This window comes from Mustelus asterias, chromosome 15 (assembly GCF_964213995.1).
Source record: "Mustelus asterias chromosome 15, sMusAst1.hap1.1, whole genome shotgun sequence".
Lineage (NCBI taxonomy): Eukaryota > Metazoa > Chordata > Chondrichthyes > Carcharhiniformes > Triakidae > Mustelus > Mustelus asterias.
This window is the reverse complement of record NC_135815.1, coordinates 70,722,051-70,736,715: the sequence shown is the minus strand read 5'-3', so window position 1 is coordinate 70,736,715 and position 14,665 is coordinate 70,722,051. Positions and strand designations below refer to the sequence as shown.

The 14,665-nt window shown below is 45.3% G+C and overlaps 1 protein-coding gene across 3 annotated transcripts in view; it reads left to right on the top strand.

Moving 5' to 3' along the window:
* LOC144504557 (unconventional myosin-VI) overlaps positions 1–14,665 on the top strand; it is a 226,968-nt gene that overhangs the window by 202,936 nt on the left and 9,367 nt on the right. For all 3 annotated transcript variants that reach the window (XM_078230067.1, XM_078230065.1, XM_078230066.1), the window contains 2 exons: positions 2,404–2,442; positions 5,635–5,738. In XM_078230067.1, coding sequence (XP_078086193.1) covers positions 2,404–2,442; positions 5,635–5,738 — 143 coding nt within the window. The remainder of the gene's footprint in view (positions 1–2,403; positions 2,443–5,634; positions 5,739–14,665) is intronic.

Genomic DNA, 14,665 nt, shown 5'->3' with positions numbered 1-14,665 from the left:
CTTTACAAAATAATGGTTGGAATGCGAGTCTTTACACTTAATCAAGTCTTAAAGGTACAGACAACGTGAGTGGAAAAAGGGTTAAGCACGGGTTAAAGAGATGTGTATTGTCTCCAGCCAGGACTGTTAGTGAGATTTTGCAAGCCCAGGCAAGTCGAGGGGGTTACAGATAGTGTGGCATAAACCCAAGATGCCGGTTGAGGCCGTCCTCATGTGTGCGGAACTTGGCTATCAGTCTCTGCTCAGCGACTGCGTTGTCGTGTGTCATGAAGGCCGCCTTGGAGAACGCTTACCCGAAGATCAGAGGCCGAATGCCCATGACTGCTGAAGTGTTCCCCAACAGGAAGAGAACACTCTTGCCTGGTGATTGTCGAGTGGTGTTCATTCATCCGTTGTCATAGCGTCTGCATGGTCTCCCCGATGTACCAATGTAAAGGCCTCGGGACATCCTTTCCTGCAGCGTATCAGGTGGACAATGTTGGCCGAGTTGCAAGTGTATGTACCGTGTACCTGGTGGATGGTGTTCTCATGTGAGATGATGGCATCCATGTCGATGATCTGGCACGTCTTGCAAAGGTTGCTGTGGCAGGGTTGTGTGATGTCGTGGTCACTGTTCTCCTGAAGGCTGGGTAGTTTGCTGCGGACAATGGTCTGTTTGAGGTTGTGCGCTTGTTTGAAGGCAAGAAGTGGGGGTGTGGGGATGGCCTTGGCGAGATGTTCGTCTCAGGCCTTCACGACACACGATAGCGCAGAGTTGCTGAGCAGAGACTGATAGCCAAGCTCCGCACACATGAGGACAGCCTCAACCGGGATCTTGGACTCATGTCACACTATCTGTAACCCCCACGACTTGCCTGGGGTTGCAAAACCTCACTAACTGTCCTGTCTAGAGACAATACACATCTCTTTAACCTGTGCTTAACACTCTCCACTCACATTGTCTGGACCTTTAAGACTTGATTACCTGTAAAGACTCGCATTCCAATCATTATTTTGTAAATTGAGTTTGTGTCTTTATATGCCCTGTTTGTGAACAGAACTCCCACTCACCTGACGAAGGAGCAGCGCTCCGAAAGCTAGTGGCTTGTGCTACCAAATAAACCTGTTAGCCATTGTAAACAGAGATACTACCGCCACTGTCTCCAAGTCTTACACTTCCTTCCCAGCAAAACAAACTGGGCCTTACTTTAGCCTTTAACAACCCCGTCACCCAAACCTGTTCTGAGGAAGACTTCAGCAAAGGTCACAAAACCTTCATCATTTTACCCTAAATTAAGACAGTCCCAAAACCCATCTTATAAAACCTAATTTCCAAGAACGTTACAATTATCAAACTTTCCACATGCCAAGAGTACCTTTATCACTCTAGTACTAGTTGTAGAATTGCAGAATAAATACTAAAAATGAAATCAGATAAACCTTTCACCTCACCTTGCCCTTCTGCCCTGATTCTGTGTCCTGTTCTTTTCCATTAATGTTTTTTTTATCCTCGAATTTTCTTTCCTTCTGTTTAATGTATTCTATGTTAACTACATTTGTTTCTCTTCACATAAATTTCCTTTTAATTTATCATCTTGTTTCCTCTGTCCTTCCTTGGGAGGTGGTGTGGGGGAGGGGGGGGTGGGGTGTTGTTTCATTAGCTAACAAGGACGATTTCCAGCCAATCGGAATCCAGATTGTAAATACCAAACTGTTTGCATCCACACATCTGAACCTGGAAGGGTTGCTGCTAATTAGTATACTTTGTGTGTAGCTCTGAGGGTTGGGATTCAATGGAGTTTCATATTGCCAGCGTTCATTATAAAAAATACAACTCTAAAGAAATTCAGCCCCTTTTTTAAAGGGCTGTTAGGGTGGCAGACAGAATGGCACTGATTTGATTAATTGAAACATGTTTCTTTTAAAATTCTTATTCAAATTAACTTTTGTTCCCCATAATACATTACCTTTTTACATTCCTTCTATATTTCTAGCTCTGTTTTAGAATTCAGCGACAGTCCAGAAGATGTAAGAGCTGACAATGGTCTGAGCATCGAAGGGTACTTGTGTCACAGTTGCTCTACAGCTACACAGTGGTACAGTGTACCACTGCTACACCTTGTTAAAATGCTGCGGAAATACTGAGAATTCTGCTGCCAGCTTTCAAATATCATTGTTTCTGCAAACATATTGGGTTTCCATTTTCTTGATTCACAGCGTTTGTGTTCCGGACTTCCCTGAGCTACCTGTCTGAGTGAATGATCACTTTTTGCTTTTGTGTATTACTAAATATTATCTTTGAACTAAATGCACTTTTCACTTCTTACCTGCTGTTATTGTCAAACCTTGTGTACTTGCCTGAAATATTTTGATACACAATAATCATACCACCGATTACTTATGCGCATACTTGTTATGTTACAGGGAAGAAATGGCCAAAGAAATGTCGGACTATCTGGCTAGGTAGGTAACACATTACTGCTTGAAATGTGCATTGAAATATCAACAGCTCACTCAATTACTTATTTAGATTTGTGCATTAACACACGGTAAATTTTAGTTAACCGACTATATAATTGAGGTAAACCTATTCCTGGCCTGGGGCTATTTACTGAAAGTGCAAATAAAATTTTACTGATGAGATAGAATCATAGAATCCCTACAGTGTAGAAGGAGGCCATTTGGCCCATTGAACTTGCCCCGACAACAATGCCACTCAGGCCCTATCCCAGTTACCCCATATATCTACCCTCCTAATCTCCCTGACATCCCCCTAACACTAACGGGCAATTTAACATGGTCAATCAACCTAACCCGCACATCTTTGGCGTGTGGGAGGAAACCGGAGCATCCGGAGGAAACCCACGCAGACACGAGGAGAATGTGCAGACTCCACACAGTGACCAGAGGCCAGAATTGAGCCCAGGTCCCTGGTGCTGTGAGGCAGCAGTGCTTGCCATTGTACCACCGTGTCGCCCTTACAAGTAAGGTCCCAGCAAGATTTGAAGTCCGATGGCTGGATTCACAACCTAGAGTGCTTACCATTGCACCACAGAACACAGCAGCCGACTTAATTGTGCAGCTTTATACTTCTGTCCATTGCTACTCATGAAGGATACTGCGATGCGTTGCCAGAGCAAGTGCTTGAGCCCCTGACCCTTTCCTGGCATTTGGATGGGGAGAAGCAGTTGAATAATTAGTTTACGTGGAGACAGAATGATCAGTTTGCAATTTAAAAATAATCTGAATTTGTAATTGCCCCAGAGGTTATCAAGCAAGATGTTATATCCTCATTGAAGAATTTGTCTTGGTGCAATTTTAAAATTGTGCAACCAACTGCTATTGCTCGTTTATAATGGATACAAATGTTACTGGAGCTGATCTTATTGGAACTGCTGACCTCTTCTGTTGAGGTTGTTGCATCTTCAGGTCTGGAGCTGGAATGAGTCATGAGTCTGCTGTTTGATCCAGTGATTTCATAGAATCTTACAATACGTGTCCATTGTGCATGTGGCAGCTCTTTGAAAGAGCTACACAATTACCCCCACTCCCCCGTTTCTTCCCCACAGCAATTCTTTTTCATTTTCAAATTTCAATCAAAGATTGAGTTTCCTTACTGAGTGAGAACTTGATTTGATGGTGAAATTGGAGCAGGTACTCAACTCACTTTGCTTTTTGTGTGTTTATTGAATGTTAGAAGTTCAACTACCAGGAAGTGAATTTGAGAAAAAAAGTTTCTACGTAGGTCTGGGTTTAAGGAATATTGGATTGATTCTTCCCTCATTTGAGTTGGTAGAGTGGGTGGTGCTTTTCTCTTTCCAGTTTTACTGGGTATACAGAGCATTGCTTATCTGTGGAAAATATGAGTTTGCCTCCTGTCTGCTGCTCCGAAGTTAAATTGAGGAAAGGCAGGGCAGAATTTCAAGCTCTCCTGACATCCAGTTTCCACAATAAGACCTGGAAAACCTTGCACATGTGAAGATATTCCACTGTTGCCAAATCTGCTCGCAGTGTAATCTGAGCAAATGTTGCACAATGGGAATTAAACATGGTGCTCTTGAAAGTGAGGTGTCGAAGTATGCCAGCTGTCTCATTGTTGAGAAATGAGCAACACAGAGCTAATGCAGTGGATCACGTAAATCTGTCAAGCGGATTGCTACAATGCTGTTGACATTGTGTGGGAAATAGACTTAATTGCCATAGATTGTTCGGACAGTCTGAGCCTTAATTTTGAAAGTTGAGAACAGAGGAGCTAATTTAAGCAACTCCCGAGGATTTAAACAGAATAAGGTTAGAATGGGATAATCTTTGTTGGGACAAATCTCTTTACTGTCAGCGCTCCTAGTTAAATTCATTTAAGCATTTGGTAAAGCCTCTCTAGTTGCTATTTATTTGTGTTAACTGTCCTGAAAACAGAGCACAGCTTCGCATTAAAATGGAGAAATCCTGTTTACTGCAAGTATTACTACCGCGGAATGGATTTGGCATTGAACCAGAGCCTGCTAGCCTGGTTCAGCTGGCTATTATGAATCCTACGGAGAATTTAAAGGCTGTGGGAGGGAGTGGGGAGCTGTCCTCGGCAACATTCATCTCTTAAATAGCAGCCACCCAAGAAGAATAACTGGCCGTTCATCTCATGGACATTCATGAAATCCTGTTGTGTGGGCAGTCATAGCATTGCGTAATAACTTTTTGGAACTGCTTTTGAGATAGTTCTAACCTTTCTCTCTAATGAAGAGGCCAAGGTTTACCTTTGTAATGTATGTAAGACTATGCAGCACAGATTTGTTTCTTTAGCATTCTTGTTTTTAGGTGGATTCGGATCATCTTTGGTACCTTTCACTTGTGTTCTTACTTTGTATCTGGCTTATGGTGGATTCATTGAGGAGGACTGTCGTGTGATTGTGATGTGTTAGTGGAGGCAGAATTTCTCTAATATCTGGTTGTACTTTCTGTCAGATCAATAGACATGTCTATATCCACACGCAAGACATTGAGTTTGGACGGCACGGTGGCACAGTAGTTAGCACTGCTGCCTCACAGCGCCAGGGACCCGGGTTCAATTCTGGCCTCTAGTCACTGTCTGTGTGGAATTTGCACATTCTCCCCATGTCTGCTCTCTGGGTTCTCCGGTTTCCCCCCTCAATCCAAGGATGTGCAGGTTAGGTGGATTGGTCATGCTAAATTGTCCCTTAGTGTCAGGGAGATTAACAGGGTCAATACATGAGGTTATGGGAATAGAGCCTGGGTGGCATTATGGTTGGTGTGGACTTGATGGGCCGAATGGCCTCCTTCTGTACTGTAAGGATTCTATAATTGGTTAGCTCTTGTTAGACTGACTTCAGTAAATATTGAGAATTGTGGATGTTGGAGATCCATTTACATGAGCTATGTCATGAACAAATTTGGTACACATTTTCTTTATTTCCTATGTTTAATAAATCATTAACAGGTATAGAGAGTAAGATCATCAGCTCTGGTTGGAGACGTATCTCGATGTTTGGTTGCAGATTGTCTAGCCGTGCCACACGCACAAATTCCCTTTGAGATTAAGTTTTCATGCCTTTCCCCATTATCTATGGATTATATGCCAATAGGTGGTGCTAGATTGGCTCCTCTGCCAAGTTATCTCACTGCCCTTCCTCTTTCCAACAGAAGCCCTGAAGTCCAGGCAACCAAGGCTGCTGCTGGCACAAAGAAATATGATCTCGGCAAATGGAAATATGCTGAACTGCGAGACGTCATCAATACCTCCTGTGGTAAGAAGCCGTTCAATCTGACAAAGTTACCCTACTGGCTTTGATTCATGGCGCAAGCCTGTTCAAAATAGATTCAAGTCTTTTCATTTGTGAGAGTGGTGTCCACCTAAAGATAGAATTATGTCTTTCTGTTTATTTAATGTTGATATGGATCGTTATTTAGTCAGTATTATATAGTATCTGAAACATAGCTTGAGCTTAGCTTGGTTCAGTCATCTAGGTTGTAGAATAATATACTGGGGGCTTATTCTTCAGGAGTCACAGTTTGTGTTGTTTCAGTCTGAAACCATTGATGGTAATAGATTAAAAGAGAAGAGTATGGTTGAATGATGTGATGGAATGGGCAGGTCTATTAGAGGGCAGATGCAATGATCATGTGCAGAAGCCAGAAAATCTGGTGTGCACAGATCACTAATTTCATACGGTAAGATGGTCTTTGAGAGAGGAGAGTTTGACTAAAGACAAGCCAAACATACTGTAGAGGATCTGTATCTAGCTGCAGACAGAATGATCCCGTTGAGAACTCCAGACTTCATTACTGTCCACAAAGAAATACTCTCAAATTCACAAATTTAAAAAATGCTAATTCATAAGGTTGGGCAATGACTTCATTTTCCCCTCTGTTTTCTTTGTCTTATTTACTGGCTGGCTTCACCAAATCTCCCTCCGTTTCATCTCTCCTTCCTACGATTGCAGTTTGTCATCTCCACCCTACATAATATTGTTATATCGTTTGATCCACCAGTGAAGGCAGGCGGAGGTAATATTGAAACGTAGAAACTAGAAGCAGAAGGAGGCCATTCGGCCCTTCGAGAGCCTGCTCCGCCATTCATTTTGATCATGGTTTCAAATTCAATATCCTGATTCCCCCTCCCCCATATCCCTTGATCCCTTTAGCCCCAAGAGCTATATCTAATTTCTTCTTGAAATCACACAATGTTTTGGCCTCAACTACTTTCTGTGGTAGTGAATTCCACACATTCACCACTCTCTGGGTGAAGAAATTTCTCCTCACCTCAATTCTAAAAGGTTTACCCCTTATCCTCAAACTATGACCCCTAGTTCTGGACTTCCCACCAATGATGGGAACATTCTTTCTGAATCTATCCTGTCTAATCCTGTTAGAATTTTATAACCTTCTATGAGATCCCCTCTCATTCTTCTAAACTCCAGTGAATATAATCCTAACCGACTTACTCTCTCCTCAAATGGCAGACCTACCATCCCAGGAATCAGCCTGGTAAACCTTCGCTGTACTCCCTCTATAGCAAGGACATCCTTCCTCAGATAAGAACACCAACACTACACACAATACTCCAGGTGTGGCCTCACCAATGTCCTGTACAATTGCAGCAAAACATCCCTATCCCTATACTCAACTCCTCTCGCTATGAAGGCCAACATGCCATTTGCCGCCTTCATTGTCTGCTGTACCTGCGTACTTACTTTCAGCAACTGATGCACAAGGACACCAAAGTCTCGCTGAGTATCTACCTCTCTCAATTTACACCCATTCAAGTAATAATCTGTCTCCCTATTATTGCTACTTAAGTGGATAACCTCACATTTTTCCACATTAAATTGCATCTGCCGTGCAAATGCCCACACACACAGCCTGTCCAAATCACTCTGAAGTATCTGTGCATCCTCCTCGCAGCTCACCCTCCCAACTTTGTATCATCTGCAGATTATGGAGATAATACATTTAGTTCCCTCATTCGGAGATAATATATTTACTCTCTCCTGTTTGTTTGTAAGCAATATATATCCAAAAATAATAGGTGGATTTCAATAATACAAGGTTAAAATAGATTGGGAGCAAGTAAATGGAGGGCAGGATCATTTACCATTGGGAGATAGAGTGGATTCACTTTTTCTTCTAGAATGTTGTCAGTTTTATTTAGAACATTGTTGGCTGTTTTAGAAGGTTATGGATTGTCTCAGCTGCTATGGTAAAATTTGTCAAAGCTGTCAATATGTGAGCGGAGTTTTCACAGCAGGTTGTTGGATGTAGATTGTCTTGAAGCCCCCTCAATGAGATGGATACTGTTAATAAAAAAGATGTATTTTTTCAACTATGTAGTCACCGAGCATCAACCAGGTAGTCAAAAACCTCAAGGAAGTGTATGACGGAAGTCTGCACTTTACTGAATCCCCTCTTCACTTGTGTTCTTCTGTTTATCCCTGCAAAAAAAAACTGTTCTAAATTTTGTACACTAGCACTTTCTAGATTCCCAATATCTTTTGACCCTCTATTTGCCACAATGTGGATGCAGCTGTCAGTCTGCTTAATCAGTATAATCGTGCCCATGTTTGATGCCTCTGCCCCAATCGAGCTCCTGGATGCTTCTCCACCATATCATCTTCATGTGCAAGGGGTGCACCCTTGAAGGTATCTGACACACAACATCACAAGATCTGGTATTAGGCCGCGTTGTCCTTTGTGAAATCTGCACACTACTCAAGTTGTCATGATGAGCAAAGGCTTTGCTCTCCCTGCTGCCTTAAGCTCCATTCTCCTGCCCTCCATTTTCCTGCTCCCAACCTATCTTAACCTCCAGCACCAAATGTGAAGAGCTTCTTTAACACTCCCAAAGACTCCCCTCACTCTAGATCAGAATTTGCTTTTCTCCAGTTTCTCCTCTATTTACGTTCATGTCCTCACTAAGCTCATTTTACCCACGAGATGCACCACCTACTCAAATCTATTCTGACCTTCCCACTTCTTTCTGGTACTGTTCCTTGCTTTCAAAACCATCGTCATCAACCCAACTTGGGGCAGCACAGTGGTTAGCAATGCTGCTTCATAGCACCGGGGACCTGGGTTCAATTCCCGGCTTGGGTCACTGACTGTGTGGAGTCTGCATGTTCTCCCCGTGTTTGCATGGGGTTTCCTTCGGGTGTTCCAGTTTCCTCCTACAGTCCGAAAGTCGTGCTGGTTAGGTGCGTTGGCCATGCTAAATTCTCCCTCAGTGTACCCGAACAGGTACCGGAGTGTGGCAACTAGGGGATTTTCACACAGTAACGTCACTGCAGTGTTAATGCAAGCCTACTTGTGACACTAATAAATAAACTTTAAAACTTCAATCTCCTCAAAAACCCTTGTTCTTGGAAACTACTGCCCCACCTCCAATCTCCCTTTCCCCTCAAGTCCTTCTGTGAAATGCCCCAAAACCATGCCCACCTTTTCCATCATTTTGTTTCAGTCTCACCAATCACATTTCCATCTCTGCAACAGCATCCAAGTGGCCCTAATGGAAGTGACAAATGAGGCCTGTGACTGAGGGGAGCATTCTCCACCCTCATTTCATCCTCTCTGCAGCCACTACATCATCTTCCACCTCCTGTCTGGATAAATGGAACTGACTACTCCTTGTTTGGTTCCACTGTCAACTGTCCAGACAGAGCCACAGCTTCCCCATTGTCTCCTGGGTCCCACAAGGATCTGTCTTTTGGCCTCCTTCCTCTTCCCCATTTACAAGGTGCTCCTTTGTGATGAGATCTGCAGGGGCGGCCCGGTAGCACAGTGGTTAGCACTGCTGCTTCACAGCTCCAGGGACCTGGGTTCGATTCCTGGCTTGGGTCACTGTCTGTGTGGAGTTTGCACATTCTCCTCGTGTCTGCGTGGGTTTCCTCCGGGTGCTCCGGTTTCCTCCCACAGTCCAAAGATGTGCGGGTTAGGTTGATTGGCCATGCTAAAAAATTGCCCTTAATGTCCTGAGATGTGTAGGTTAGAGGGATTAGTGGATAAATATGTAGGGATGTGGGGGTAGGGCCTAGGTGGGATTGTGGTCGGTGCAGACTCAATGGGCTGAATGGCCACTGTAGAAACCTAGAAACATAGAAAAACTACAGCACAAACAGGCCCTTCGGCCCACAAGTTGTGCCGAACACATCCCTACCTTCTAGACCTACCTATAACCCTCCATCCTATTAAGCTCCATGTACTCATCCAGGAGTCTCTTAAAAGACCCTATTGAGTTCGCCTCCACCACCCCTGACGGCAGCCGATTCCACTCGCCCACCACCCTCAGTGTGAAAAACGTACCCCTAACATCTCCCCTGTACCTACCCCCCAGCACCTTAAACCTGTGTCCTCTCGTAGCAGACATTTCCACCCTGGGAAAAAGCCTCTAAGAGTCCACCCGATCTATGCCTCTCAACATCTTATACACCTCTATTAGGTCTCCTCTCATCCTTCGTCTCTCCAAGGAGAAAAGACCGAGCTCCCTCAGCCTATCCTCATAAGGCATGCCACTCAATCTTGGCAACATCCTTGTAAATCCCCCCTGCACCCTTTCAATCTTTTCCACATCCTTCCTATAGTGAGGCGACCAGAACTGAGCACAGTACTCCACGTGGGGTCTGACGAGGGTCTTATATAGCTGCATCATTATCCCCGGACTCCTAAACTCAATCCCCTTGATTGATAAAGGCCAGCACACCATACGCCTTCCTAACCACCTCCTCCACCTGCGGGGCCGATTTTAGAGTCCTATGGACCCGGACCCCAAGGTCCTTCTGATCCTCTGCCGTACTAAGAGTCTTTCCCTTTATATTGTACTCCTTCATCCCATTTGTCCTACCAAAATGGACCACGACGCATTTATCTGGATTGAAGTCCATCTGCCACTTGTCCGCCCAGTCTTGCATCCTATCTGTGTCCCTCTGTAACCTCTGACATCCCTCCAGACTATCCACAACCCACCAACCTTCGTGTCGTCGGCAAACTTACCAACCCATCCCTCCGCTTCCTCATCCTGGTCATTTATGAAAATGACAAACAGCAAGGGTCCCAGAACAGATCCCTGGGGCACACCACTGGTGACCGACCTCCATTTAGAAAAAGACCCATCTATACCCACTCTCTGCTTCCTTTGGGCAAGCCAGTTCTGGATCCACCGGACAGCATGCCCTCTCACTTGGATCCCATGCCCTCTCACTTTTTCTAGAAGCCTTGCATGGGGGACCTTATCGAACGCCTTGTTAAAATCCATATAAACCACATCTACCGCCTTCCCTTCGTCAATGTGTTTAGTCACATTTTTGAAGAACTCCACCAGGCTCGTAAGGCACGATCTGCCCTTGACAAAGCCATGCTGAGTATTCTTGAGCATACTAAACCTCTCTAAATGCTCATATATCCTGTCCCTCAGGATCTTCTCCATCAGTTTACCAACCACTGAGGTTAGACTCACCGGTCGGTAATTACCTGGGCTATCCCTATTCCCCTTGAAAATAGGAACCACATCCGCAATCCTCCAATCCTCCGGCACCTCTCCCGTCTCCATCGACGACGCAAAGATCATCGCCAGAGGCTCTGCAATCTCCTCCCTCGCCTCCCACAGTAACCTGGGGTACATCCCATCCGGACCAGGCGACTTATCTATCTTGATGCCATTCAAAGATTCCAGCACAACCTCTTTGTTAAAGTCCACATACTCGATCCTTTCAGTCCACCGCAAGCCCGCAGTACATCCACCCAGGTCCTTCTCTGTGAAAACCGAGGCAAAATACTCATTAAGCACCTCTGCCATTTCTACTGGTTCCGTACAGACTTTCCCGCCTTCACCTTTTATAGGCCCTATTCCATCACGTCTCATCCTTTTACCCTTCACATATTTATAGAACGCCTTAGGGCTCTCCTTAATCCTACCTGCCAGGGCCTTCTCGTGACCCCTTCTGGCTCTCCTAATTTCCTTCTTTAGTCCCTTCCTACAAGCCGTATACTCTTCTAAATCCCTATCTTCGCCAAGCTCTCTGAACCTTTTGTACGCTTTCCTTTTCTTCTCGACTCGGTCCCGCACGGCTTTCGTGCACCACGGTTCCTTTAACCGACCAACACCTCCCTGTCTGCTCGGAACATTGTCCTGTAGAACTCTAGACAGACATTCCTTGAAAAACTGTCACCTCTCTTTAGTACATTTCCACGAGAATACCTCCTTCCAATTTACTCCTCTAATTTGCTGTCTAATGTCTTCATATTTCCCCTGACTCCATATAAACACTTTCCTCGCTTGCCTGATCCTCTCTTTTTCCAATGCAAGCCTAAAGGAGATAGAGTTATGATCGCTATCCCCAAGATGCTCTCCCACTGAGAGATCTGACACCTGTCCAGGTTCCTTGGTCAGTATCAGATCAAGTGCAGCCTCTCCTCTTGTAGGCTTGTCCACATGCTGTGTCAGGAAACCCCCCTGAACACACCTAACGAACCCGTCCCCATCCAATCCCCTTACCCTAGGGATATTCCAATCTATGTTTGGGAAATTAAAGTCTCCCATCACAACAACTCTGCTATTACTGCATCTCTCCAGGATCTGTTTCCCTATCTGCTCCTCCACCTCCCTGTTACTATTGGGCAGCCTATAGAAAACTCCCAGCAAAGTGACCAGCCCCTTCCCACTCCGAACTTCCACCCACAGAGACTCGGTGGACAATCCCTCCACAGCACACACCTTCTCTACAGCTGTGACACTATCCCTGATCAGCAGTGCCACTCCACCCCCTCTCTTGCCTCCCTCTCTGTCCTTCCTGAAACATCTGAATCCCAGCACCTGGAGTATCCAGTCCTGTCCCTGAGACATCCAAGTCTCCGTAATGGCCACCATATCATACTTCCAGGCATCGATCCACGCTCTGAGCTCATCCCCTTTATTCACTATACTCCTAACATTAAAGTAAACAAATCTCAATCCTTTGGTCTGAGTTCTCCCCTTCTCTATTCCCTGTCCATCCGCCCTCTTGCACTGCCTATAACCCTTCTCTGTTTGCGAGCTACCTTCCTCACTCTGTCACCTCATTTTGATCCCCTCCCCCCAACCTATCTAGTTTAAACTCTCCCCAGTAGCCTTAGCCAACCTTCCTGCCAGGATATTGGTCCTCCTGGGATTCAAGTGCCACCTGTTTTTTGTGTACAGGTCACATTTGTTTCTGAAGAGGTCCCAATGGTCCAGGAACCTGAATCCCTGCCCCCTGCACCAGTCCCTCAGCCACATATTCATCCTCCACCTCACTCCATTCCTGCCCTCACCCTCCCGTGGCACCGGCAGCAATCCTGAGATTACTACCTTTGCTTTCCTCTTTCTCAGCTGTCTCCCTAATTCCCTATACTCTCTTTTCATGACCCCTTCCCCCTTCCTACCCACATCAGCGGTACCAATATGTACAGCTACCTCCGGCTCCTCTCCCTCCCACCTCAGGATTTCTGGGACTCGCCCAGCGACATCCTGGATCCCAGCCCCAGGGAGGCAGACCACCATGCGAGACTCCCGCCTGCCCCCGCAAAATCGCCTGTCCGTCCCCCTGACTGTCCCCGATTAATACTGCCTTCCTCCTCTTTTCTTTAGCCCTCTGAGTTACAGGGCCGGACTCCACCCCGGAGACACGGCCACTGCTGCTTCCCCCAGACGGGCTGTCCCCCCCAACAGTACTGTTTCTGTACTGTAGGGATTCTATGATTCTTCTATGATTCTACATGGGATTAAGTTCCACAGGTCTGTTGACAGCCACTTCCACCCATTTTTCTGACCACCTCCACGGTTTCTGCTCTATCAGATTCATACGTGCAATCTTGGATGAGCTTCAGTTTCATTGGGAGAACTGAGGCCTGGCTCCTCTCTCTCAGTGCACTCGCTGCTGATTCTGTTCCCTCCACACTCTATTCTCATGCTGAACTATACTGTTCACAATCTCGGCATCCAAACTGAAATTCCCTCTTCATTAAATAAGTCACCTCCTTCCGATAACATCACTCACTTCAACCACGGCTGCATTTTATCCGAGGCTTATGTCCTCATCTGTATTTTATTCCCTCAAGTTTCAACTATTGCTATGCTCTCCAGGCTAGTATCTTATTCCCCACTTTCTGTATATCTCGCACCAAGTCCCACTCACCCACCACCCCTCTCACTGCTCTATGTGGTTTCCCAATTCCTCATTGTCTCAAATTTAAAATTCTTCTCTAAAATAAAAGCAGAAAATGCTGGAAATGTTCAGCTGGTCTGATAGTATCTCTCTCCACATATGCTGCCAGGCCTGATGAATATTTTCAGTTTTTGTGTTAGAAGCCTTGTTGTGTTTGCATTCCTTCATGGCCGTGCCCTCCATCTTGTTGTAACCCTGTCCAGTTCTGCAAATTACCAACCCCCAAACTTTCCATATCTGACCACTGGTGCATCCCACGTACCTTGTTTTGCCCCACCGTTAGCAATTGTGCCTTCAACTATCTAGGTCGTATGTGCTGAGATTTCATCCCTAAGCTGCTGCACCTCACCATCTCCCTTTCGCCCTTTAAGACTCATTTATTTGATCAAATTTTTAGGCATCCCTATTAATCCCTCATTCGTTGTCTGTCGGTGTATTTCTGTCTGATACTGCTGGAAAGTTTGTCTACTTTAAGGCTGTTATAATTAGCATTATCTGTCCGGTCTATGGAACATAAACTGGGGGAAATGGTGGCATAGTGGTAATATCACTGGATTAGTAATCTAGAGGCCCAGGCTAAGGCTCTGAAGACATGAGTTCAGATTCAGCCGTGGCTGCTGGTGAAATTTTAATTCTATTAATAAATCTGGAATATATCTCAGTAACGGTAACCGTGACAGCTATCATCAATTGTAAAAATGCACCTCTTTCACAATAGAAATCTGCCACCCTTACCTGGTCAGGCCTACATACGTCTCCAGACCCACAGCAACTCTTAACTGCCCCGAAATGGCCACAGTTGAAGGGCAATTAGGGATGGGCAACAAATGCTGGCCCAGTCGGTGATACCCACGTCCCATGAAAGAATAAAGCAAAAAAAGAGAAGTTTTCTGCGCCTGATATAATCCCCTGGAAAATGTGTGAATGTGATTATCAGTGAGCACATGGTGAGGCCCAGCTGGGACTAAACAGATTTCCAACTTCTAACACCTGAGTTTGTAAAT